The sequence below is a fragment of the Petaurus breviceps genome, unplaced genomic scaffold (genome assembly GCF_028583685.1).
Source record: "Petaurus breviceps papuanus isolate PSGF00001 unplaced genomic scaffold, PetGlider_PUasm1.0 126, whole genome shotgun sequence".
Classification (NCBI taxonomy): Eukaryota; Metazoa; Chordata; class Mammalia; order Diprotodontia; family Petauridae; genus Petaurus; species Petaurus breviceps.
The window spans coordinates 77588128-77613538 of record NW_027185655.1 but is presented as its reverse complement, the minus strand read 5'-3'; the positions used below and the strand labels follow the sequence as shown (position 1 = coordinate 77613538).

At 37.1% G+C, this 25411-nt stretch overlaps 1 protein-coding gene across 2 annotated transcripts in view; it reads right to left on the bottom strand.

Annotated features, from left to right (window-relative positions):
* Positions 1-25411, bottom strand: part of RXFP1 (relaxin family peptide receptor 1) — a 186200-nt gene that overhangs the window by 11819 nt on the left and 148970 nt on the right. For both annotated transcript variants that reach the window (XM_069097288.1, XM_069097295.1), the window contains 6 exons: positions 22164-22235; positions 20706-20777; positions 16195-16266; positions 14286-14357; positions 10751-10822; positions 7015-7244 (listed from right to left, as the gene is read on the bottom strand). In XM_069097288.1, coding sequence (XP_068953389.1) covers positions 7015-7244; positions 10751-10822; positions 14286-14357; positions 16195-16266; positions 20706-20777; positions 22164-22235 — 590 coding nt within the window. The remainder of the gene's footprint in view (positions 1-7014; positions 7245-10750; positions 10823-14285; positions 14358-16194; positions 16267-20705; positions 20778-22163; positions 22236-25411) is intronic.

Here is a 25411-nt window from a genome sequence, read left to right as displayed (position 1 = left end):
CCACAAAAGGGTAAAGTTGGGTATAAACTTTGATAAACCACTTTGATAAGCCTGATAAACCACTGACTGGTCCCAAGTATTTCATTGACAATTTGGAGTTAAAGATTGCTGAGTTCTCTTATCTAAGCAATACATATTGATCCACTTTAGATTGTTTTCCTCCAAATAGGAACTGGTAAAACTTTTGGGGAGGAGGGTGGGAAGAGGCAGAATGAAAAAATAGTGAAGAGTTAAGAGGAAGTTAATGCTTTTACTTGGTTGAAAGATGTAGCATAGTCTCTTGAATATACTAGGTGTTCAACATATGTATATGGAATGAATGACACATAGTACTGAGCATTGATATTCTACAAATCAGAAATGATAAATGTATATTAAAAACCTTAATGGCATTAAATTTCCCCTGGATATAAGGGAAATTAGATTAGATTAGATAACTTCTTAAGGTTTCTTCCAATACTTTACAGTGGAATGGAAGGGGGGTGGTTAGGATTTATACCCGCCTCATGAAGGAATTAAGTTAATCCCCCTTCTGGAAGACTGGGAGAGAGGGAGGGGATGGAGAGAGCTGGTTGGATGAGTTGGAGCACACTTCAGGTTTCTCATTCTCCCTCATCTCCCTTGAGGTAGAAGAATGGGGATGGGGCAGGAGCCTTCCCTGAAAGAAGGTGGAGACAAGGACACACAGCCAAAAAGGCCATGGGTACTGGCCTGAAAATATTTATGAAAATGTATACAGTGGTTTAGAGTTATGATTTATTTCCTGTGTAAAGTGATTTGGAAATGCATTTACCTAACATGATCAATGGGATAGAAGCAAGTTTTAAATACATAATATTTGGGACATTTTTCTAAACTCTGTAATTTGATAAAATTAAAGTTTTATTTACCCTTGTTTACTGTACAGCAAGGGGATGGTCTAGGAATTAATTAAGGTCACCAGATTTGTAATTGATTGGTTCTGAATTCAAAGTTTAAAATTAAGAGCATAATAATTATGTTACTGGTAAACAGTTGTATTATCTATGTTGTAGCAAGCATTTTTTTTTTCTAGTCTAAATGTTGTTAAATTAGGAACTACATTGTTAAAGGAATAGAAAATGATGAATGGGACACTCTGATCCGAGTGTTGTAATATTTTGAAATATTATAATTTGGGAAATATGTAAAATCTTTCTTTATAGTTCCTGGTTTGGCCAGCCTGGAATTATAATGAAAATTAGAAATACAAAAAAAAACCCAACCCCAAAAACCCAACAACAACAACAACAGTTTAGCAAATTCTGAGCATTAATCATTAAGAAGTTGGAAATTGAATATTGGGATTGCTGGTTCTTTAACAACCAGAAGTTTTTGTTATCTCTGCTTGACCTGTTTCCTGAATTTGTAAAGGGAAAATTAATAGTGGTTGTTATGGGATCAAAATGGTATAATGATTGTAAAATGTTTAATATAATGACTGGCGTGTGTTGGATTCAACATTATTATCTCTCTAACTTTGAAGTGAATGACAGGACTGATAAGATCAATTATTTATAAGTCATTTGATGTCATTCGAAATTCCTTGTTATGTTGTTGCCATCTTTCTAAAACTATATTGTGTTTCTAAAGGTCTGCTTAGCTAGTGAAATTTGAAAAAAAATATTTCTGAAGTAGGAATGGTGTTACATAAATTTTTAAAATCTGGATTATGTTGCATGTGAATTGGATTTTTTTGTGTTATAAAATCTGATAATTTAAAGCTGTTATGTTTGGGTTAAAACAGGCAGTAATAATATTGCTGATATTTACTGTGGTAGTTAATTGTTCATTTAAAATTTTGGCTATTATAGAAATATATAGTGATTTAAAATTATAGTTTCCATCTTATTAATGATGAGATGAATGATTCTCTGTGCAAGGTGAATTGGAAATATGTCTTGTAGAACTCTTATTGAGCAAATGAAAAATCCTGAAAGGGAAATTACACACACACACACACACACACACACACACACACACACACACACACACATATATATATACAAGGATGTATTGGTGTTAATCTGAAGGTTTCCAGAATGTAAATGATTTCTGGTGATAAGTTAATTGACTGATTGACTGTGTGGCACTAAAGCAAGTTTTAGTCTGTGTATAACAATTTGAAAAACACATCCAGCTGATTTAAGGTTAAGCTTTCTATTGCAAATTTCTGTGATCAGAGCAAGTAGTCAGTAAAAGCTATGAGCTCCTTTGTGTTAGCTTACTGGAAAATCTAGTATTTTTCATCTAAAATCAGAACATGGGCAGAAAGTTATGCAAACTGCTTAAGACTAAATTTTGTGATATTCAGGAGCTCTGGAAGTAGCTAGGAATTTAATCTGTAACATCATTTAAAACTTTCCAATTAATTTTTCTTTCATAAAGGTTTAGTGATTATTCCTCTTAACACCAGGATAAATTCAAATCGTTTTTCTTCCTTTTTTAGAAAAGAAATACTTTTAGAAAAGATGTTTTGAAAGGTCTTGTGTGTTACATTTTTGAAGGTTCAGTAAATTTCAAAATGAGTTATTGTTAAATTAATTCAATAAGTTATAAAGCAGAAGAGATCTTGCTGTTTTAATGTGAATTTGTGATTATTGCATGGCCTAAGCAAAAGTTAACATTGCTATTTGAACATATAAATGAAAATTTTAGATTCCTGAAGTATCTCTCTCTTCCAGATTGATTTTAATTAGGGAAGAATAAACAAACTTGCAAGGAAACTAGGATTCCAGTGTAGAACATCTATGTCAGTAAAAAGAATAATAACTTATGAGATATCTTTTTTTTATGGTTAAAACTTAAAGGAAAGCTGAATAATCTGGATAATGGGTTTGAGAAATTTGGAAAGCTAATAAATGTTTGATTAGAAATATGAAAGGCAGAAAGATTTGTAGACTGATTTTACAATTAGTAGCTAAATCAAAATTTAGATTTGATTATCTGCAGGACATTAGTCCATATTTATTTGCTATTTAATAATTTGGGGGACTGTAAATTTTACTATTATTCTAAGCCTTGATTATAGAAATCGTCATAAAGGCTAATAATGGGATATCAGGGGCTGCAGGCTGAAAACTGCTCAAGGTGGATGTCTGTGCTTGGGAAAAGTTTGGAGATAACCTTGGACACTGCCCAGATGGGATCTCTCTGACTTTATTTCCCAGTTGTGCATTTTCTTTCTGAAAAGGACACTGCCCCTTCCCCTTCTCTCCCCCCCCCCCCCACCTATTTATGCTTTTGGCACCTAGTGGTTATCTGAATGACTAACAGAGATGACTCATGCCTGGAATCAAACAGGACTAAGGAAGTTTTCATTCTGGCAAGGTTTATGGCATTGTCCCTCTTTCTATTCTATAGCAAATTCATTGAGAAATAATATTCAGGGCCAAATAAAGGAATAAATAAATATAGAGATAACATCCTTCAAAGAAGGAGATGATAAATGATAAGGCAAAATATAATGAAATAGATACCTAATTGACTAGGATAGTAAGTTTGAGGAGAGCAACAGGATCAGACTTAGATGATTCTTCTAGAACTATATACAGATGTATAAGATTGGCTTCCAAAAATTGTCTATTACGCGAATTTAAGCTTTGAGCATGTTTGGGAAAAAGATAAAAAGTTGGGATTTTAGCTCAAGGACTGTATAAGATAGTGGTAAGGGTGAAACTAATGTTACTTTATTAAAGCATCTGTCTGATAATTTTAAAAAGGGCAGATGAAATCTTTTTTTTAATAGATTTTTGCATTTTAAAAGATTCCTGTACCAGGTGCAGGATTTAGGAAAGATGGAAATAACAAAGAATAAATAAACTGAAAATTCTCTGAAGTTTCAAAATGTGGAACTAATCTTAAGTGATTGTACTAATTTATATTAAGTCAGAATTATCTGGTAACCCCTAGATCTCAACTGGAGAAGCAGAACTCCCTTTCAAATCATATAACTACATGAGGCGTCTGGGATTCAAAAGTGTTGTTAAAATGAAATAGGTCACTGGGGTACAAGGAATTGGATGTTAATTGATGCTAGTAATAATGGTTCTGTTAATTTGTATGGTTTGTGTGTAAGTTTTCTTGGTTATCTTGGTGACATGTAATCACCTTTCTAAAAGCTAGTATATTGTGAATCATCTAAGAAATTTAATCTGTATCTGACTTAATGTAATCATGTCATTTTTGTAAAATTGCGAGAAAACCTTATTGTATGGCTTGAGCCTAGTCCTTTGTGGCTAAGAAAACTGAACTATTTGATTATACTGTTTGGACCTAGCCTTGCATGGCTGGGAAACTTGACCTTTGTCAAATCATATGTTTCTGAGAACCCTGTCAGGTCTGGCTGGCTGTGCCAGCTTGTGCATATGAACTCTAGGCATCTGAAGATTACCCCTCTGAGCCAAGGGGTCTGAAGAAGACATCAGATGCAGACAGCTTTCCCAAGAGTCTGGACCTGGCCATAACCAGGCCTGCTTCTTTCCTGGAGACTCCATCTTGGGAAGATGAGCAATCTAATGAGAAGTTTTCAGAGGATGAAAAGAAAGGGGGATTGTCTGGGGAGAAGTGAAAACTTCTCAGAACTTCCCTCTCCCCTGCTCCCACCAATTCACTTCTGCTGTTAATCAGCAGCAAGCCCTTTCAGGAGACTTTCAGATTTCCTGCCTCTGTGGGCCCCTTCTCCCGGCCAATGGGAGTCAGGGACAGCCTGAGCTCATTCTCATTGCTTGAGACCCTTTGCTTTGAGACCTTTCCCCCCCTTTCCCTTGCTGTCAATCAGCATCCTTGTTCTTTGTAAGCCATAGTGGCAGACTCCTCTGTTGTTTGCCATGGGGGAAGATTTTTGCACTGAGATTTGAGCCTACCTCTCAGCCAATGGGACAAGGGATAGCCTGGGGAAGGGGTTTGACCAAGAGTCAAGGTATAAATTCTTGTTCTGCCTTTTGTAATGGACATCTTCCTCATGATCAGTCATGGGGAAGACTGCCCTCTTCTCCTGGGGAAGAGAATAAATTCCTGTTCTTATCCTAAGGATCTCTGTGTTCTTGATTAAATTTTGGATGAGGTTTTTCATCACAAACACTTCCTTCCTAATATGATCTTAAGACTTCTTAGAAGTGCTCTAAAATGTCAGGTAAGTATTTCCTGTAGGATTTGTGTGAGGAGGATATGGGAAAAATTGCACAGGATGAGAAAATGTGGATGAGCTGTATAACAACATTGCTGCCAGGCTGGGGGCGGGAGGGGTGGGGGGATATTCACACCATTGAGAATCTGGGCCCACTAAAGACATTTTATTTTATTTTTTTAAGCAATTGGGATTAAGTAACTTGCTCAAGGTTACACCGCCAGTTATTTCTGGGTGTGGTGCTAATATCTGAGCCCGGATTCGATCCCAGATCATCCCAACTCTGGGGCCAGTGCTCTTACTCGCTGAGCCACCTGGCCACCCCTAAGAAACTGGGGTTAAGTAACTTGCTCACGGTTACATGGCCAGGTGTTTCTGGGTGGGTGCTAAGTGTCTGAGCCCAGATTCAATCCCCAGGTCATCCCGACACTGGAGCCGTTGCTCTTACTCGCTGTGCTACCTGGCCGCCCCCACTAAAGACATTTTAAAAGCTAAAACTTCAGTGTGATAAGTCTAGACTACACCTCTCCCAAATTGCCTTTCTACTGCTAGTGTTGAGAACCATGGGCCAGTGAGACTCTGACCCTGATGGCTGAATAAACCCCCCAAGGTGAAGGGCTTGCTGCTAGGCCTGGATCGGTTCCCCATCCCCCAGGGAAGAGTGCAAGCATGCAGGTGGGAGCATTGGATCCTCGAGATGAGAGTGGGGTTTTACCCTGGCCTAGCAGCACTGTAGTGTGCAGTGTCCACAGGGGGGAGCCATCAGGAAGCGTTCTATGGAAGGCTTGCACTTAGAACAATAAAGGAGACTCTATTTTCCACCACTCGTGAGTCCTGTCTCTCTTTTAACTCACAGCCTCTGGGTAGATGGCACTCTCAGTCCTGCTGGGGAATAGCAGAACTTCCAATTCTCCCTCCGCCCTGATGCAGCAGGGCTCTCCACATTCTCTCAGCTCTGCCATGGAAGGCAGGGTTCCCTGCCTTGGCCCACCATGTGCTAGCATATCAAACAATCAGTAGATAAGTGGTATAAACTAATCTGAGACCTGCTTGTTTATAGAGAAGCTTAATCTTAAGGGGCTTATAAACAATATCACTAAACTACATCTTTGGAAAGGAATTTGACTGTAGGACCTCTGTGAGGAAACTAAATCTAGCCAAGGGCTGACAAGCTTCTTTGTGTTAGGAGGAGACATGGGGAAGGGAAGCATGAGATACATCTGAATGCTTGGAGTAGCAGGAATATTTAATAATACATAGATTCCTGCAAGAATGATAAGAGTTGGGCAGTACATCAAATGCTTACATCACAAAACAGCCCAGTTGTTCTACTCTCCTGAGGTCATGACTTCATTGGTGGGGTGGGAGGCCTGGAAAGGAAGGGCAGAAGGGGAGGGGAGGAATAAAAGCCAACATATAGTACTTCATAAATTTGCTCATAGGATCTTACAATATTATTTATCTAAGAGAATCAGCCAGCATGACACAGTCCATAAGAGTGATGGTCTGATCTTGAAATCAGAAAGATCTGGTTTCAAGTTCTGTCTCTGATGCTTTTTAACTGACTATGAGAAAGCTACCTAACCTCTCTGTGCCCTTATACATCTGTCTAAGACTCTAATTTACAAATGAGTTGCCAATCTCTAACAGTAGAGGAGGGTTTTCCACAGTTAGAATTGCCCATGTGGATGAAATCCCAGGTATGGGCTTCCTTGCTCCCAGAATTTTACATTTTAAGTCTTTAGGGTGACTATGAAAAGAAGTCACAGAATAGATTGTGACTCTGGAAAATGTTTGGAATTTGCTTATTCTCTAATGATCATGATTATGATAGCCAAAAATTCCCTTTCCCTAGGAAGAATACTCACAGCAGAGAGAGATGATTGACATGGCATGAAGCTTATTCTCGGACCTGATATAAGGCCGCATGCAGATGACGAAGATATTTCCAAAGCATGTAACTGCGGATACAACCCAGACAAACACTCTCTGAATGATGCTCGCTAAGAGATTCTCTAATGATGAAATTCCATCAGTATTTGGCTTGCAGCTGCGTACATGTGGAGCATAGCCACAGTATTGGAATTTCTTAAAATATCTGTTGGATGAAAAAAGTAAAAATGATATTGTTAATTTAGATGAAGATGTTCACATATCATATTCACATTCATTTTTATAGACTCTCTCCATCTCTCTCCCCCAGTTAAAAAAAAATCTCAATTTGGGAACATTGTGGTGAGAGCACTGAATTTAGGATCAGAGAACTTGCAGTCAAATGAAACTCTAGCTAGTCACTTATCTTCTCTTGGCCTCATTTTCTTTATCATTGGGTTGGAATAGATGTAAGACCTCTTCCAGTTCTAGATCCTATGACATCTTGGAGAAATATAGAACACAAATACTGTAGCTTTAAATGCAAGTTTAATTTTCATGGGATTGTACATTAAGCCAGAGGGGTGAAGAGATACTCCATTTGTTATGGGTATGAAGTGGTGAAGAATCAGGTTCTCTGATTCCAAATCTGCTACCTCTCCAAAAGGAGGGACAGTGATTTGATTTCACTGGAAATACATTTGCAAGTGAGGAACACAAGAGTGCTAGTATAATCAGTCTAAAGTATATTAGACCATTAATAAAACTGTTGTTCATCTGCCATGAAAATGGCAAGAAATTCTGAGTGTTAGGTGTATGTATTTATCTAATTACATCAATAAACTATATCACCTGTAGATTCCAGAACTCTCTTAGTATTAATTTTGATACTGTTAGTATTTCTTAATAATGTTAAAACTTCAGTGTGATAAGTCTATACTACACCTCCCCCGACTTGCCTTTCTATGTCTAGCATATCAAACAATAAGTAGATAAGTGGTATAAAATGATTGAGACCTGCTTGTTTATGGAGAAGCTTAATCTTAAGGGGCTAATAAACAATATCATTAAACTACATCTTTAGAAAAGAATTTGACTCTAGGACCTCTGTGAGGAAACTAGATCTGTTGGTTTATAGAGAAGCTTAATCTTTTTTTTTTTTCAAATACTTTATTAACTTCTGGTTTACATCATTCATTTCCACCAGATTTTGAGTTACAAATTTTCTCCCTGTTTTTCCCCTACCCCAAAATAGCAGTCCCACAGGACATCCCCTCCTCCATTCTGCTCTCTCCCATATCTTCCATTCCCCCTTCGACTTTTCCAGTAGGGCATAGTGGATCTCTATGCCCCAATGCCTGTATATCTTATTTCCCAATTACATGTAAAATAGTATTAATAATTGTATTTGTGTATTTTTAAACATTTGATTTTAAAACTTTGAATTCCAGATTCATTCCCTTCCACAATTAAAATTGTTTCTTCCTGGCTGCTTGTAATATTTTCTCCTTGCTATGGGAATTTCAGAACCTGGCTATAATATTCCTAGGAGTTTTCTTTCTTTTGGGGATCTTTTTCAGGAGGTGATCGGTGGATTCTTTCAACCTCTGTTTTGCCTTCTGGTACTAAAACATCAGGGCAGTTTTCCTTGAGAATTTCTTGGAGGATGATTTCTAGGTTCTTTCTTTGATCATGGCTTTCAGGTAGTCCAATAATTTTTAAATTATATCTTCTGGATCTATTTTCCAGGACAGTGGTTTTTCCAATGAGATATTTCACATTGCCTTCTCTTCTTTCATTTGTACGGATCTGTTTAACAGCATCTTGATTTCTCATAAAGTCATTAGCTTCCATTTGCTCCAGTCTAATTCTGAAGGAATGATTCTCTTCAGTGAGCTTTTGAGGTTCTTTTTCCATCTGGCAAATTCAGCTTTTTAAGGCATTCTTCTCCTCATTGCCTTTTTGAGCCTCATTTGCCATTTGAGTTAGTCTATTTTTTAAGGTGTTATTTTCCTCAGTCGGGCTGTTCACTCTCATTTCATAATTTTCTTTCATCATTCTAATTTCTCTTCCCAATTTTTCCTCCACTTCTCTTATTTTCTTCTTAAGGTCTTCTGTGGCCTGTAACCAGCTCTTATTTTTCTTGGAAACTTTTAGTGCAGGAGTTCTGACTCCACTGTCTTCCTTCCATTCCATATTTTGATCCTTTTTGTCCCCAAAATAGGAGTGTAATGTTGGAATCTTCTGTCTGCTTTGTTTCCTTTGCCTGGTCATGTCGCCCCTCAGTCACTTGACCCCTGGGCTTTTTGCCACAGTAGGACTCTGCTACCAGACAGGGGAGCTTCATCCCAAATGCTGGGGTTTTCTCAGCTGCCGAAGGTATTAATTCGTGCCCTCTTTGAAGCCTCCACACACTCTGCCAACCTGGTCACCCACCCCAGGACCTCCACCCTAGACCACAATCCAGATCCAAGAAGGTTAAAGCAAGAGCAATTATCCTTTAGACTGGTTGTTTGGTCCCCCTACACTCTGCAGGCCAGGAGCTGAAGTTGGCATGTGGTGGCTGCTGCACAGCCGTGGCTCCTCAGCTGCTTCTCGCCCTGGGGGAAGAGGCCTATGCACTCCCAGCTACTGGATCCCAAAATCCACACTGCACTGACCTCTCACTTTGTCCTTCACATCTATGTGTTGATAATTCTGGAGACGGCCCCAGCTGCTGGTGATCTGGAGTTGGTCAGGCCCGCCCTGGGGCTAAAACCTCTGCGTGGGGCTGGGCTTGGCTGCCAGAACACTGCCGGGCTGTTGTCAGTGGGAGGTTAGCTTCTCTGTGTCATTTTGTGAGTTCTGTAGCTCCAAAGTTTGTTCAGAGACCCCTTTTACATGGATTGGAGGTGATGGGAGTGGAGCCGCTCAGAGGTCCTGTTTCTACTCCAACATCTTGACTCCTCCCCCCCAGAGACTAAGTGAGAAGCTTAATCTTAAGGAGCTAATAAGCAATATCACTAAACTACATCTTTGGAGAGGAATTTGACTCTAGGACCTCTGTGAGGAAACTAGATCTAACCAAGGGCTGACAAGCTTCTTTGTCTTAGGAGGAGACATGAGGAAGGGAGGCATGAGATAAGAAATTTTCCAGAGATGAAATTTCACCCACACCGTTTCAATTCCAGAATATACAAACAGATAGCTGGCAGAGGTGGAATTACTATAGCTTCATGTTTATAGCAGTTATAGCACTGAGGTCACCCTAGGCCTGCTTACCCACCAGTGGTAGCTATAATAGATGTACAAGTTAGAAAATGTCTGGAGAGACTCTTGATAGTGTTCTGTGCATGGGACAGAGCCAAGGGATGGTTGCTACAGATCTGGTTGATTGCATGCACAGCAATCCAGATTTAGAGCTGGAAATGAACTTCAGGTCATCTAGTACAACCCCTTCATTTTACAGATGAAGAAATCAACTTCCACAGATGTTGGGAATTGCTTGAGGTTAGTCACCTGAAAAGTAAGTGGAAGAGCCCAGCCTATGGTTCTTTGATTTCAAAGGCAGCTCTCTTTCTACTACTTCACATAAAATCCCTCTTGGCACAGGTATGAACATTGGATAATTTTATAAGCAAATGACATAGTAAAAATTATCTAGTAGATGCACTTGGTAAGGATATTTTATACAAGCTTATTAGCAACAGGTTAACAGATTAACAAGATAAAGAGCTGAGGGGAAAAACTTACATGTGGGATAGATTCCTAAGAGGTGCAAACATTCTTCTTTGGATATTTGAAATTTCAATTCCTTCTAGGCTTCTAAAAATACCAAATTCAAAATCAAATAAAGCAAGAGATATGAAATCCATAGCATGACAAAAGCTTTTATGAAGCATGATAGAACTCATAAGACTATTCATCACTACTTCAGATTCATATCCAAGCTACTTCCTTTCAATCTGTATTACATAATAGGTAGAAAAATAGGTACCTGAAGTTTTCCCTCTGCATATATACACCAAAGTTATCACACATAATGAAAACAGATTAATGCTGTTGTAGCTTATATATAATTTAGTATATATATATATTAGACTTAAATCCCATCCTTTTGGGAAAAAATAGAAGGATGGTCAGGTTTTGATAATTCAAAGCTCATGAAAGGAAGGAGAAAATAAAACATTAGATGACAAAAAATTTTATGTTTAAGTTTGGATTATAATCAGTTACAGATATATTCTTATGGGGTTGCCAAAGTGAGGAAAAAACCTGTTTCTAAATAGGGAGATAAGACTTGCTCAGAACTGGATAAAATTTCTCTACTGCTTTGCCATCAGTTTTTGTAGGAAATAGGTCAATTGGCCCATGGCTATTTTACCTAAAATTAGAGAATTATATCTTATTTGAAATACAAAATTTAGGTGAAGACCATTACTAAGTGAGTTGACTTTAGGATAATCAGTTTTCAATAAATTGACCTCAATTCAGGTGAAGTGTAATGGTTTTAGGTAACTGATGTATAGTCTAGCTTCAAATGTCCACAAGAGAGCTTCCCTGAACTAACATCTTACTCTTAATATCTTTTTCAATAATTTTACTGTGCCAATGTCAAAATAGCCTGTTTAAAAAGAAAAATATTGCTTGCATTTATAAACTTTCAGGAAAAATTTTTAAACTTCTGAATTCAAGTTTTGTATTTTAGCTTTTGGTATTTTGTCTTTTCTTTTTTTTTTTTACTAAAAATTTAAAGGAGGAAAGAAAGTAGAGAATAGGGTTGCATGCTTTGGCAAAATCAGGTACCTGACACTTTTTGGTAGTGATGTAAAAGAAGTCAGGGGGAAGAGAGGTGGAAAAAGTCATTGGGATGGAAGGGGATCTTCAGGACCCATTATGGAAGTCTCCTGAATAGTTTCCCTGTAGAGGCTCAAAGCAAGAACCCAAATGGTATCTTCTGGGGATATGTAGTAAAATTTTAAAATGGGTTATAAAATCACTTTATGTATTGCAAAACACTTTACATATGATATTTCATTTGATCCTCACAACAACCCTGGGAGATGGATTATATTTTTATCTGAATTTTTGGATGGGCAAACAGACTGAAAGAGGTAAGATGATTTAGCCAGGGTCACTTTACTAATTGAATGTCTGAGGTAGAATTTGAACTCAGGTCTTCATAAGTCCAAGTTTAGCACTCTATTATAATCCATCACCTAGACATTTTGCATAAATGTATACTGTACAACTAGAATGAACACAATCATCCTCTTATTTTCTCTTTCCTGAGAAGCAGATATGGAACATGCAAAAGAATGCTGAACACCTGATGTTGAATTCTTAGCTCTGAGGTTCTAATATTTACCATCTGTGTATGACCTTAGGCAAGCCACTTGACTGCCATGTGCTTCAGTTTTCTCTATCAAATGACTCTAATGAGACTTTCATTACCTATTTTACAGGGTTTTGGAGGGGAAAGAGCATTGTACAACCTTAACACATTATGGAAATGGAACTGATTATTTGTAGAAGTGAGGAAAAGGCTTCTTTGAAGAAAGAAAAGGATTTCCTATTTACATAGTTCCTCATCAATTTGGTGACTATCCCCCAATCAACTTGATGAAATTCAGTTTTTGTTTGGAGACATATGAGGGAAGAGGGGGTGACCACTGGAACTTTGCTGAGAGGATGCAGGACTACTGATTGGTTCCAAGTAATTGGGGCTGCTTCCAAGATGATTGGTTGGCTGATGCTCAGAAGGGCAGATTTAACAGTGGCGCTATCCCTGGTATGTGGTCTGTGAAAGCAAACTGACAAACTAGCATGATCTCTTTTGTATTTTGCTTTTGCTTTCCTCTTCAAATGACAGACCAATACAAAGCAGAGCAGACCTGGGTTGGGGTAGAAGTAGAAGGAAGGGAATGGAATCTGAATTTGAATAGCCTCCTCTCCCAGGGACTGGAAATAGCTGTATTGGGACAGAGACACATAGTAATAACATATCCTCAAGAGGAAAAAGCATGAGTACAGTACTGGCCAAGAGAATGAAGCTGCCAGGAAACAGATTTCCTGCATAAACACGTGCAGCTAGATGGTACAATGATAGCACGTTGGACCTGGAGTCAGGAAGGCCTAAGTTTAGATTTGACCTCAGACACTTAGTAGCAGTGTGACCACAGGTATAACCACTGTGCCTCAGTTTCCTCATCTGTAAAATGTATCTCCTATAACTGTTGTGAGGACCAAATGAGATAATATTTGTAAAGTGCTTTGCAAAACTTAAAGCACGATATAAATGCTAATTATTATAATTCCTCCTCTTCCTCCTCTTATTGAAGCAGATATATGTGGCCACTCAACTGAGAGAGTAGCAAATAGACAAAGCTTATGAGCTCTTAACCTCTGTGTGTAAGAAGAAGGAATTTTCAGTTCTGAAATAAGTGTGGTTTTGAAACCTAGCCATCTTGACTAAGAAGGAAGATTTCTTAGACAGTATAAGCTTTGGCGATTGCCTCATGGGTGATTCCAAGTTTGAGAGGTCAGGGATTAGATCTTCTAGAGAGAAGAAGGGGATTTCTATGGAGAATGAAAAAGATTTCCTGCATAGTTTCTGAGCAGCATTCTACTTGGAGAGTCAGTGAATTATTCAAATAGTACATGTCTTACTCAAATTCAGCAGCCCCATAGTGTGTTTGCTCTGTAGGAGGAATACAAACCATAGGGTATGACTATGTAGGATTTTTTTTGGAAGGTTAGGAATCCTCCCAAATGTCAAAGTGTTGCACCAATAGCAGCCCCAAATTCAATTCTTTTCCAAGCTGAGCTGAGTGCTTTATGTGTTTCCGAATATGGGTCCCTTTCAGTCCTTTGTATATTCTGCACTTTTTGTGGAATGAAAGACAAGCTGTTCCACTCATCATACACATTACTACTTTGAATACATCTTTGGGAGAGAGCTGGACCTTTGTTAAACATATGTGAAGGAACCCATGTGAGAGCCCGATGTTATATAGTTAGAAATTTTCTGCGAGTAACTCCAGGTCAGAGTAAAGAGAAAAAAAGGCCCTTTTCCCTCCAGGGTCAAACTATCTAATAGAGAGATACTGGGCCACAGTCACACATTAATCTAGCTAGTCTGCACTCATAATTATGTTCCTGTAGGATTTTTCCTAATATCCCTTTCTGAAAGGCTCAGAAATAAGGGGTTATATTAAAAAGCAACATGCTGCTGTCTGAAAATTGGAAGTCATCATAAATCTTTACCACACCAAGTTCATATACTTACAAAGACTTGAGTTTGACTAGATAGTCAAATTGGTCTGCTTTGATTTTCTGTATTGGGTTATAGGAAAGGTTCCTGTTAAGTTAACAGTGATAAGTTAGTACATAAAAAAGGATTCATTGGCTTTTTGTAAAATTTAAATTGTGGCCTTGAAAAATAACCAAGATAGATAAAGAATGTCAGAGGCTTAAACTGGACTGGGCTGTATATGAAGTCAGTTGTCTCTATTTTATGACTTAAGGGTCATGACTCAGGAAAGCCCTAAAATAATCACAGTGATTCTGTGACTTTTTAATTGATCCTATTTATAATTAATTGATTTTGTCCTGTACCTGCCTAAGTCCTGAATCTTTGTCTCTAAACTTAATTCAGAAATTTAGTTAGTCTGTAATGAGTTAAATTTAGAAATTCAGTTCTGTTTACTCTTTTATTCTACTGTCAAGGAAATCTGTCACTCTTGAAGGATGCAGGTAGATACCAGAGAGTCTTTCTGGTATCTTTACATCACCAAGCTATCCTTCAAGGATGTCTGTTTTATTATCCAAAGATGTCTGGTTTGCTATCTGTACCTGCAGATGCAGCTGGATTCAAAAAATGAACATTTCTTAATCACCTGAGGGAAGAAGAGGTTGTTTCTAACCCTTATTCCCAATTTCCATCCAACCATATTTTCTCACCTCTATGACGCTAGCCTTCCCTAAACTACAAAAATGCTGTTAACCCCATAACTGGGTCTTAGCTTTGCTGGGGAAACTGAGTTTCTAGTTTCTGGTAAATTGACACTTTACTAATAAATTGATCATGCTTGGAACTTTGTGCTTCAGTCTACTTTAAAATTTTTAACTGTTATACCCTGCAATAGCTCTCCTATCTAAGGTGCTAAAGTATCCAGAATTCCAGTTTTGTATATATCTTTGCATTAAGCTTTATCTTCTCTTTGCATTTTTCTTTTAAGATACAGAGAGTTCTAGAGTGAAAGCAAACAGTCATTAACATTCTAGGATAAATTAGGTTAACCACTCATTCTCTTCTAGGACTAGAGGAATATTAGGCAGCAAGAAAGAAATGGGTAGGTGTAAGGATAGCCTCCTTTCCATTTTTACCTAGCTTAAACACAATAAAAAGCAATCACTTAATAAAAAGATGAGTTTATGGAATCATACACAAGAAAATTTTTTTTGCCAAAACATATATATCAAAGAATAGTAACATCCTAGATATTTTTTAGGTATGAAGATTAAATTCCTTTAGCTAGAACAATACTTCCCTCAAAGAAAAAGTGTAGTTTTATTTAAAGGATGTAAAATTTAGGAAAAAAATGCATGCTCTTAAGAGCTATTGATTCACAATGGGAGTTTCTCTAGGGCAGTGTTGGAGACTCACCAGTCAGACTTTGAAAGTACAGGTGGAAGGAGGAATGGTGATGAAGGAGAAGCAGCCCTAGGGTTGAGTCAGGAGACCCCAGGTCCCAGCTCTATCACTTTCAAGTTGTGTGATTGTAGTCAAGTTAGCTATGCTTTCTGAGCATGTCCTCATGTACAAAATGAGGAGGAGGCTGAACCAGAAGATGGCCACCACCAGGTGTCAGTGTCTGGTCTGAGACCCAGAAGAAATGAAGATGATCTCTGATGAGCAGAGAAGCTCATCTTAAGGAAACGTGATCAGGGGGTCATAGATTTAGAGCTGGAAGGGACCTCAAAGATCATCTAGTTGGATCCCTCTATTTTATAAATGAAGAAACTGAGCCCCAAGCTGGAGGAGGTGACCTGTCCAGGGCAGTTCAGGAAACCTCTCTGCAGGAGGGGCTTTTGTCAGAGATGTTTTACATTCAGCATGTCATTCCTATCCTGAGGGGCCCAAGTGGGGAAAAAAAAGAAGCAGAAGAATTAAATCAATTTCTGCTAGACCTTACAGTTGGGAGAGCTCCTTCAGGTCCTTAAACAGGTAAGGAGGAAGAACTTCAATCTTGTTACTTGCTAAGTCCCTAAGGAGAAATAACCCCAAATACATCATGTTATTTGCAAGACTTCATTCATTTCATTGACATTTATTAGGTAAGGCATACTGGTGAGTAAAACTGAATAAGAAAAGGTCTAAAATTCAAAAGATGTAGAGTTAGCAAGGAAGCAATATTTGTAGAATACATTTCATTGAGCTATTTTCCCAAGACATATTTTTTTGGGGGGGGGGCAGGTGGGATAGGGGGAAGTATTTGATAAAATTTATCTCTGATTCTCTTAGCTTTTTTTTTTTTTTTAAAGCAATTGGGCTTAAGTAAATTGCTCAAGGTTACACGGCTAGTTATTTTGGGTGGTATTAAGTATCTGAGGCCGGAACTGATCCCAGGTCTCCCAATTCCAGGGCTGGTGCTCTTATTCAATGCACCACCTGGCCGCCCCTCTCTTAGCTTTTAACACACATATTTCACTGTCCTAATTTGGGATGTGGGCATTAAACAAAGGGTACGATCCTTCATTTATATACGAAACAGGCTTTTTTGCCTTTGGATTTGATTCTGGAGGAATGGGGAAAACACTAATTCCCAAAGTGCACATGGTAGTACATTTAAAAAATGCTTCTTGAATATATATATGTTATAGTGGGGATTCTTTTTTAGGTATGGATAGGATTCTATGGTTGGTATGGATTGGATTCTATGGTTGCCAAGGTGCCTTCTAATCCTAAAATTATGTGATTCTGTAAATCATTTCTAGCTACAAGATTATTAGTTCTAAACTTCTACCCCAGTATCCTCATACATCTAGACATTCACTATATTACCTGATGATGCAAACAGAAAGCTGGGCTGTCTATTATGTATGCTGTGGGCTTCTAGAATTTCTTTGTCTTTGGCAAAAGGAAGAAACTAGAGGGAGAGGACTGTCTGGCTGGCTGAGCCCCTTGAGAAACAGGGGTGGGGTAGAGCTTGATAACTCTTGGAGATGAATCTTTTCTTGGTCCTTTTCTTTTTCCATACTTTCTCCTTTGCCACTCTATTCATTTACTCTATGCAAATGTCTCTAAAATCACTATCTCCAATCCTGATCTCTCTTCTGACTTCCAGACTTGCATCTCCATCTTCCTTCACATTAAAATGGTAAGTTCTAAACTTATTTTCTATTTTTTCAATGAATAAGCATCCTTTTCCTTCTTGCTCCCCCCCACTGACCACTACTAACAACAAATCTACATAATCAAACAAAGCAAATTCCTGCCTTGGCCATGTCCAAAATGTCTCATTTTGCAATTAGTTCATCACCTGTCAGAAGATAAAGCAAATTTTATTAGTTATATGGAATTTTTGATTATCATTGCCTTGATCAGAATTCTCAAGTCTTTCAAGGTTATTTTTCTTTATGATATTATAATTGTATGCATTGTTTTCCTAGATCTGCTAAGCTTATTATCTTTCCCTTAAACATGTTTCTCCTTATAACATCACTGTTTTTACCTTAGGGCATGATCATTCAACATAGCTCTCATGATCAAAACTTTAGAGGTTAACTTTGGTTTTCCTTTTTTCCCCTTATTTTTCATATCCAATTCATTACCAAGCCCTGACAATTCCACCTTTCATGACTTCTTCATGCCTTACATTGCCACTATTCTAGTACAGGTTTGCTTCCTTGATTAATAGTCCACCAAGACTATTACAATAACCTTTGAACAAGTTTTCTTTATCTTCACTCTTTTTTATCTTCCCTTTTATTCTAAACTCTGAGGGAGAGATAGCTCTTATCACTGCCAAAGCTAACCCCTTTATTTGTGCCATTAATCTTAACCCCGATCCTCATATATATCAAATATGCTTTAGAAGTTTTTCTCAGTCATCAATTCTTCCTTCCCTCCCTCTTCCCCCCACCCTGTTCCATATTCAATCTTTCTCTTCACACTTATTCCTTTGCTGCTGCTTATAATAGACACCTTCATCTCCAGTCTTTTATTTTTTAAAAGAAAATAAAAAACTTTTATTTAAGAAGCAGTATATATGTTGGGGAAAAATTATGGTGAGGATAGTGGGATGAAGTGATTAGTGAGAGGAGGCCATGATGTTGTATACTTTATCATGGTCTATCCTCTTCCCAATATTCTTGGGCTGGACATTTTCTTCTTGATTGAAGATGAAGACCTGTCCAGCCTTGTTGGCACTCCAAAAATATTGGTCCATCCATACCTTCAGCTGGTCTCTCAGGATCTCTACAAACAGCCGCTGGTCAAATGTGGATGTGTAATGCTTACAACATGGCAGATAAGTTTTCAGATGGTGTCATCAAAAACTGATATTACCCAACAGATCCATTATCTCACTTAGAAATGACAGATCTCTATTAGGTCTCCAAGGTATATTATCTGCCAGGTGGGCTACTTTTCTTGGTGGACCTGGTCTGTTATGTACTTTCACAGGATGATCATTAAGTTCCATGGATTTACAACTCTCAAATTTATATAGATAACCCTTATCTTTGCTTTCTAAACATATCCACCTGAAGGTTCCATCAACAAACAAACTCATGATGTACAAAATGTAACATCATTTTCCTTCTTCCTCTACCTATCCCAAATCCAAACTTTCTTATTTTCGTAAGAGTAGAATTACCTTCTCAATAATACACATTTGTAACTTCAAATTCATCTTCAACTCTTATCTCTCTTATTCCCCATATTCAACCATTTGCCACCTCTTCAACTTTTCAAATACCTATCCTTTTCTGTATTTACATGGCCACCCCTCTTTTTAAGATCATTATCATAATTTTCTCTTTCCTTGACTACTGCAATAGATTCCTAGTTGTGTTCAAGTGAGGAATGTGAATTGCTGTGGGCCTCTTGGTGGGAAAGAGACATTGATTTGTCTCTATTTCAGTTGACAGGAAGCTTTGAGAACATGATATAGATGTGGTTTCTGTCTCCATTGTATCTATTCTAGCTTGTGTTGAGGTGAGGGATTATTGGAGAGGATTTGTCCTTCTGAGCTTTGAAAGGTTGAAAAGATGAGCTGTCAGAAATTCAGGAATTGGAAACCATACAAGTGTTTGCTGGCAGCCCTGAGGAGTGTTCTGCTTGACTCAACACAGCCATGGATCAAGCTGGTAGCCTAGATTTTATGTCCTGCAACAAGGGAACAACTTGTCTATCAGCTATGCCTCATTTGGAAGTGAACTTAATGGGCTGAATGCTTTGTAGCAACAACCTTAGGTTTGGACTCATGCTCCCATGGACTGAGGTAGTATAGGAAAAAATATATCCCAGTTAGCAGATTTTTATACTTCATGCCTGCCTTTGTGTTTTCAGTAAATATTCCTTTGTAAAAGCTAATAAAGTTTAATTTGTCAAATTGAGAGTTGGGCACTAATCAGTCATTGATTAAGGAAGTATATTAACTTTAAGTGGCAATAGATATTAAGTTAGAATAGAATTGAATAGATATTAAGGACAAGAATGGGACCTCAAGCCAAAAACTTTGGAATGATACCTGTAACCCCTTAAGAATAACCCGAGAACACTGAAGGGAGAATATAGCTACCCTTTTGGGGACCTGATTCATGAATGTGAGTGAGAGCTGGCTAAGTATTCCTAGAGTATGTAAATATGTATGTATGTGTATATATATATATATATATATATACATATATATATATATATATATGTCTGTGTGTGTGTGTGTGTGTGTGTGTGTGTATACACCCCCTCCCAAAATATATGTTACAGCTGAATGAAGGAATGAATGAAATAAGTTTCAGATCCTTCTTGGCAGGATAGGATTGAAGTTTTATAACACTCACCATTAACTTCCAAGGCTAAAAAAAAAAGCTTTTTCCTTTCTAAGTTTGCCAATAAGAAGAGTAGGCTTGTGGGATTATTGGGTCATAGATCTACACTACACTACACTAGATGGGACCTCAGAGACCATATCCCTTCATTTTACAGATAAAGAACTGAGGTTAGGAAAAATTAATGGACTGGTCTAAGGTCATCTCTTTCCAGAAAAAAATGTCTCACCAAATAACTAAATTCACAGTATGGAGAGCGAACTGTTTCACCATGGGCCTGTGATTATATCATGGGTTTTCTTGCTGCATGGGGTTGTGGTGGGGAGGGCAACTCAGGAGACAGAAATCAGTTTAAAAAAAGGGATTATTAAATTTTAACAGAGAGGACATTTTAAGGGAATTTTCTCTGACAAAAAGACACATACCCCAATATATTTTATAACTTTTTTTCCTGTAAATGCTTTAATTATACATAGCAAAATGAATTATGAAATAAATGTTATAACGAATTTTTATGCCTAGTGTAGAGATGGATACCATGGACTGTACATGTCCCTAAAGCACCGTAAAAACTTTAAAATCTTTAAAATAACTTCTAATTTTTTTTAAAGTCATCCACTCTCCCTACCCCTCAATTCTACCCCAGACTTACAGTTCATCTAGTTTCTGAAGAGGGGCAAAGCTATTTTCATTTAAGTGGTTGATTTCATTTTTCCTCATTACCCTGAAAGAATAAAGAAAAAAATATTCTTTAGTTTCTTGACACCACTGCTACCACGAGATAAAAGAGTGACAACAATTCATCAGGGAAAGCAAAGGTATTGTGTCTATGAATCATCTCATTGAGTTTTTTGGAGTGAGATATCTTAGAGATACAGAAAGAACAAATGAATTCATTTTAACTTGGGTTGTCCAAAAGTTCACAAATGGAATAAAAGAGCAATGATGTCATGGGAGAGAGATTTGCAATGTAAACAATGAAAACCTCTCTTGTGAAACTACAGAATAGTTGGCACTGGCATTTTGGGGAGCTGCCTCATCTGTGGGGCATCATGTATGCTTTACACAGTGTTTTGCTCATGGTAAACACTTATGGGTTTTTAATTTGATTTGGCTTACTACTCTGCTTAAGAAAGTCTGTTTTTGTCTCAAGTTGGAACAATTCAGTAAGCTCCCACTTTGAGAACCTCAAAGGCAACTGCAATTAAAGTGAGCACCTTAGCAATTTCCCTTTCCCTACCTAGTTAAAATATATAAAAGACAGCCTTGCACAGAGTTTCAGAAGATCTCCAAGGCCAAAAATGTAATCACTAGCCTATAAATTTGTACATTCCCCTACTTATCAGGCATTAAATCCAATCCTCTTCCATCTTCTTTTTTGACCCTCCCAGTATCACTGCACTAAGAAAACTCAAGCACATGCCTGGAGGAAACATTTAAGTGATCTTTGACAAATAAAAGAATTAAAAAGGAACACATTCAAGGACATATAACAGAAATGTAGAATTTATCCAGTATCTTTTAGGCCAGCTGACTGATTTCTTGTAGGATAAATCTGATAGGTATATGCTTTGCATGACTAAATTAAAGGAGATGATATGCTAAGTTTCACCTTCTCCATCAAGCATTTTATGTCTCATTGGTACTAGGTAACAAAAGTAGGACTGAAACCCTCAAACAGAGTGTAACTGGTATGAATATATTGAAGTATATAGACTAGAGTAGAAGCCGTATAAGAAACACTATTGGACCACAAGAATCCTATATTTTCTGGGACAGTGAAGTAGGTAAGAAACTTTTCAATCTGAAGGAAGGCCCCCATGGATACTAACATGTATTACAAATAAACCTTATCCTACAGGAAAGCCTTTCAGATACGCTAGAGACACAGGAAAATCAGATTTCACAGTACCCTAAGATGTTATAGTATCACTTTGGTGACTTGTATATTATGATTTTTTGGTTGTACAGACCTTAAACTTGCCATTTTCACTCATCTTCTGTTTCAAAGAAGTTTTAACTGGGAGGTAACATCTGTCAATAATTTTCATGCATTTGCTTGCATTAGCTTCTTTTAGCAAATAAAATTCATTTTGATTGCAATACTTACAAAACAGTTAAAGTACTACAGGAAATGAAAGTCATGTTTCTTAAATTGTGGATATGGTTGCCTTCAAAGTCTCTGTAAGATAAAAAAATACCCAGACTTTTTTATTGACAAAAATAAATATGGTTAAGATTTCATAACTGATCTATTTTTCTATCTATCTTTTCACATATGTATGACTCAGAACTAAGAGGATAGTCTTCATATTGGGAGAGAAGGAAACTGCACATTCCTGTTTTTTATAGTCTTTCAGTCAATAAACATTTCTTAATCACTTACTATGTGTGAGACCTTGTGCTAAGTGCTAACAAATAAAAACAAAGACATTACATGCCCTCAAGGAACCTACAGCCTATTAGATTATAAAAGAACAACCAAAAGGAAGCTAAAAAACTCCCTCTTTAAATTGAGGTCCTGGAGCCCTTGGCCCTGCCCTCCAATCAGAGGGGCTGAGGGGATGGATGAGATATGAGTACCAATAAGATTCAATCTTATAGCATAATGAGATTTCCCAATGAGGGGTTTACTGGGGAAGGAAGACACTGAAGAGTTCCAAAGAAGTCCAAAGGTAGTGTAGCTGGTGGGGAATGTGGAGAAAAACTACTATAACTTCTTGTCCTATACTATCCTTATATGTTGTACTATAACCTCTAATAGTAAAAGGTCATTCATCTTTCCCCTACACTGTATTCTCTTATATTTTTTGGGTGGACAACCTGATATAGAGGAAAGATACAGAAGTAATAAAAATGAGGAATCATCAGAAAGAATGGGAAATATTATGACTATCCATTATATATTGGTTTAATGTATTTTAATAATGAACAGTGTTAAATATTAGCACAGAGTTTGAAGTTGCATTTTATTGAATTCACTTTATGGTGTTAGGTGTTAACCATGCCATAAAGATAAATTTAGGTTACTGGTTATCCCACAATACTAAGAGTTTGTTATTAGTTCTTAGCAGAGTTGCATTGTGGTTAGACTGCTGGATAGTCAGCAAGATCCCACCTCTAATACTTACTAGCTAGTGATCACACATAGCTCAACTCAACCTTTGTTACCCCCAATTTCTTCCATCTGTGAAATGGGGACAATAATATATGTAAAGCAATCTGCAAATTTTAGTCTAATTGAGGTTTTTAGATAATTGATTTTCTATTTTTTTTATTTGCATGCCCAATCCATTAATCATTTTTTTCTTTCTTTGATTAGTGAAAGTGTTTAGAGATATATATTTTGTCATAAGGACTGTTTTGGCTACATCCAAAAAGTTTTGGTGTGCTGTCCCATTGTTGTAATTTTTTTTTTTTATGAAAATCTCTGTTATTTTTCTGACCCACAATTTCTTTTTCATTTTTTTTTTTGCTTTTTTGGAAGGCAATTGGGGTTAAATGACTTGCCCAAAGTCACATGGCTAGTTTTTGTGTTAAGTGTCTGAGGCTGGATTTGAACTCAGGTCCTCCTGATTCCAGGGCTGGTGCTCTATTCACTGCACCACCCAGCTGCCCCTAACCATTCTTAAAGGATTATATTACTTATTACCTTTTTAAAGGATTATATTACTTATAGCTTTACTTTTAATTCTTTTTTAATGGCTCTTTACTGAACAGAATTTTTTAATATATTTATTAACTATTTCAGCTTTTTTAAATATATGAGGTTTTAGTGACCCAATTCACGGTCAGTTTTATAATGGTTCCATACAATTGTTGACAAATATGTATACACTGTTCCATTCCCACCTACTAATCACCAGAGATCTTTTCTAAAAGTTCCATTCATTTTTTTAGCTATTTTTGGTTGTTAGATTTGTAATATGTCTGAATGGGGTATCTTGAAATCCCCATTGTATATTTCTTCTTGTAAATTAACTTTCAAGAATTTTACAAGATATGCCAGTATGTTAAGTATTGATTTATATAGTTTCCCTTTTTATCTCTTAATCAAGTTCATTTTTGCTGTTGCTTTGTCTGAGATCATGATTGCTACACCAGCTTTATTGAGCTCATCTGAAGCATAACAGATTTTTCTCTGGTTCAGTATTTTTAAGCCCTGTGTGAATCTTTATGCTTTAAGTATATTTCTTATTTTTTTTAAAAAAATATATATATAGTTGGATTCTCCTTTCTAATCAATTCTACTTTTCCATTTTATGGATGAATTTATCCCTTTTATATTTGTAAGAATCATTATTTTGTATTTCACTCCACTCTATATTTACACTTTTTTCTTTTTTGCCCCCTTCTCCTCCCCTTTACCAAGAAAAGAAGGGCATTGAGAAGAGTTTTCTTAATACTAGCATCTATGCTTGACTTACTTGCTTCTGTTATCCTGTCCCTCTTCTCTTCCTTTTGCCCATATCCCAAAGGCAGTTTCTTTCTTTCCTGTTAAATCCCTCTTCACTATCCACCCTCCTAGGTTGTAGTTTGTTTCATGACTACTCTGTCCCTCTTATTTACCCATTTCCAGTTAGGCCCTATTTTCCTGTAGAGTTGAATGTATTTCTTACAAAACTCTCCTGTGTGTTCCACCCTCATTTAACTGGTTTAGACGCAAGTGAGGTTCAAATGATGCATGATCCCTGAACCTTCCCTCCATATTTGTATTATCTTTTTTCTTGACCACTTGATTTATATGAGAGAGTAAATATTCCCCCTTATTTTCTAATGTATTTCTTTTTCTTTTCTTTTAATCAATAATACTACTATGTGTCACTCTGTCTTATTTAATTCCATTTGTAATACTTGAAGATATTAGGGTCTGAAAGGGCAGTTGTTTCTTCTTACAATATTGTCACAGTATAAATTGTTTTCCTGACTTTGTTCACTTCATTTATAAGTTCATACAAATTTTCTCAGGTTTCTCTGAAACCATTTGTTTCATAATTTCTTACAGTACAATATTTACATATCATAACTTGTTCAGCCATTTCACAATTGATGGGCAACTCCTCAGATTCCCATTCTTTGTTACTGCAAAAAAAACTACAAATACTTTTGTTCATCCTTATTTAGAATTTGTTATGTTTAGGGCTAACTCCTCCCTTAACCTACCCTCTTTCTAGCTTCCTTTCTCCATTTTTTCCTTTTCTTCCTATCCTTATTGAAATATGTTTCTGTACCCAACTATGTGTATGTCTGTGTGTATTCCCTCCTCTGACCAGTTCAGAGAAAGAGGTTCAAGTTTCAGCAGCTCTCCTTTCACACACACACACACACACACACACACACACACACACACACACACAC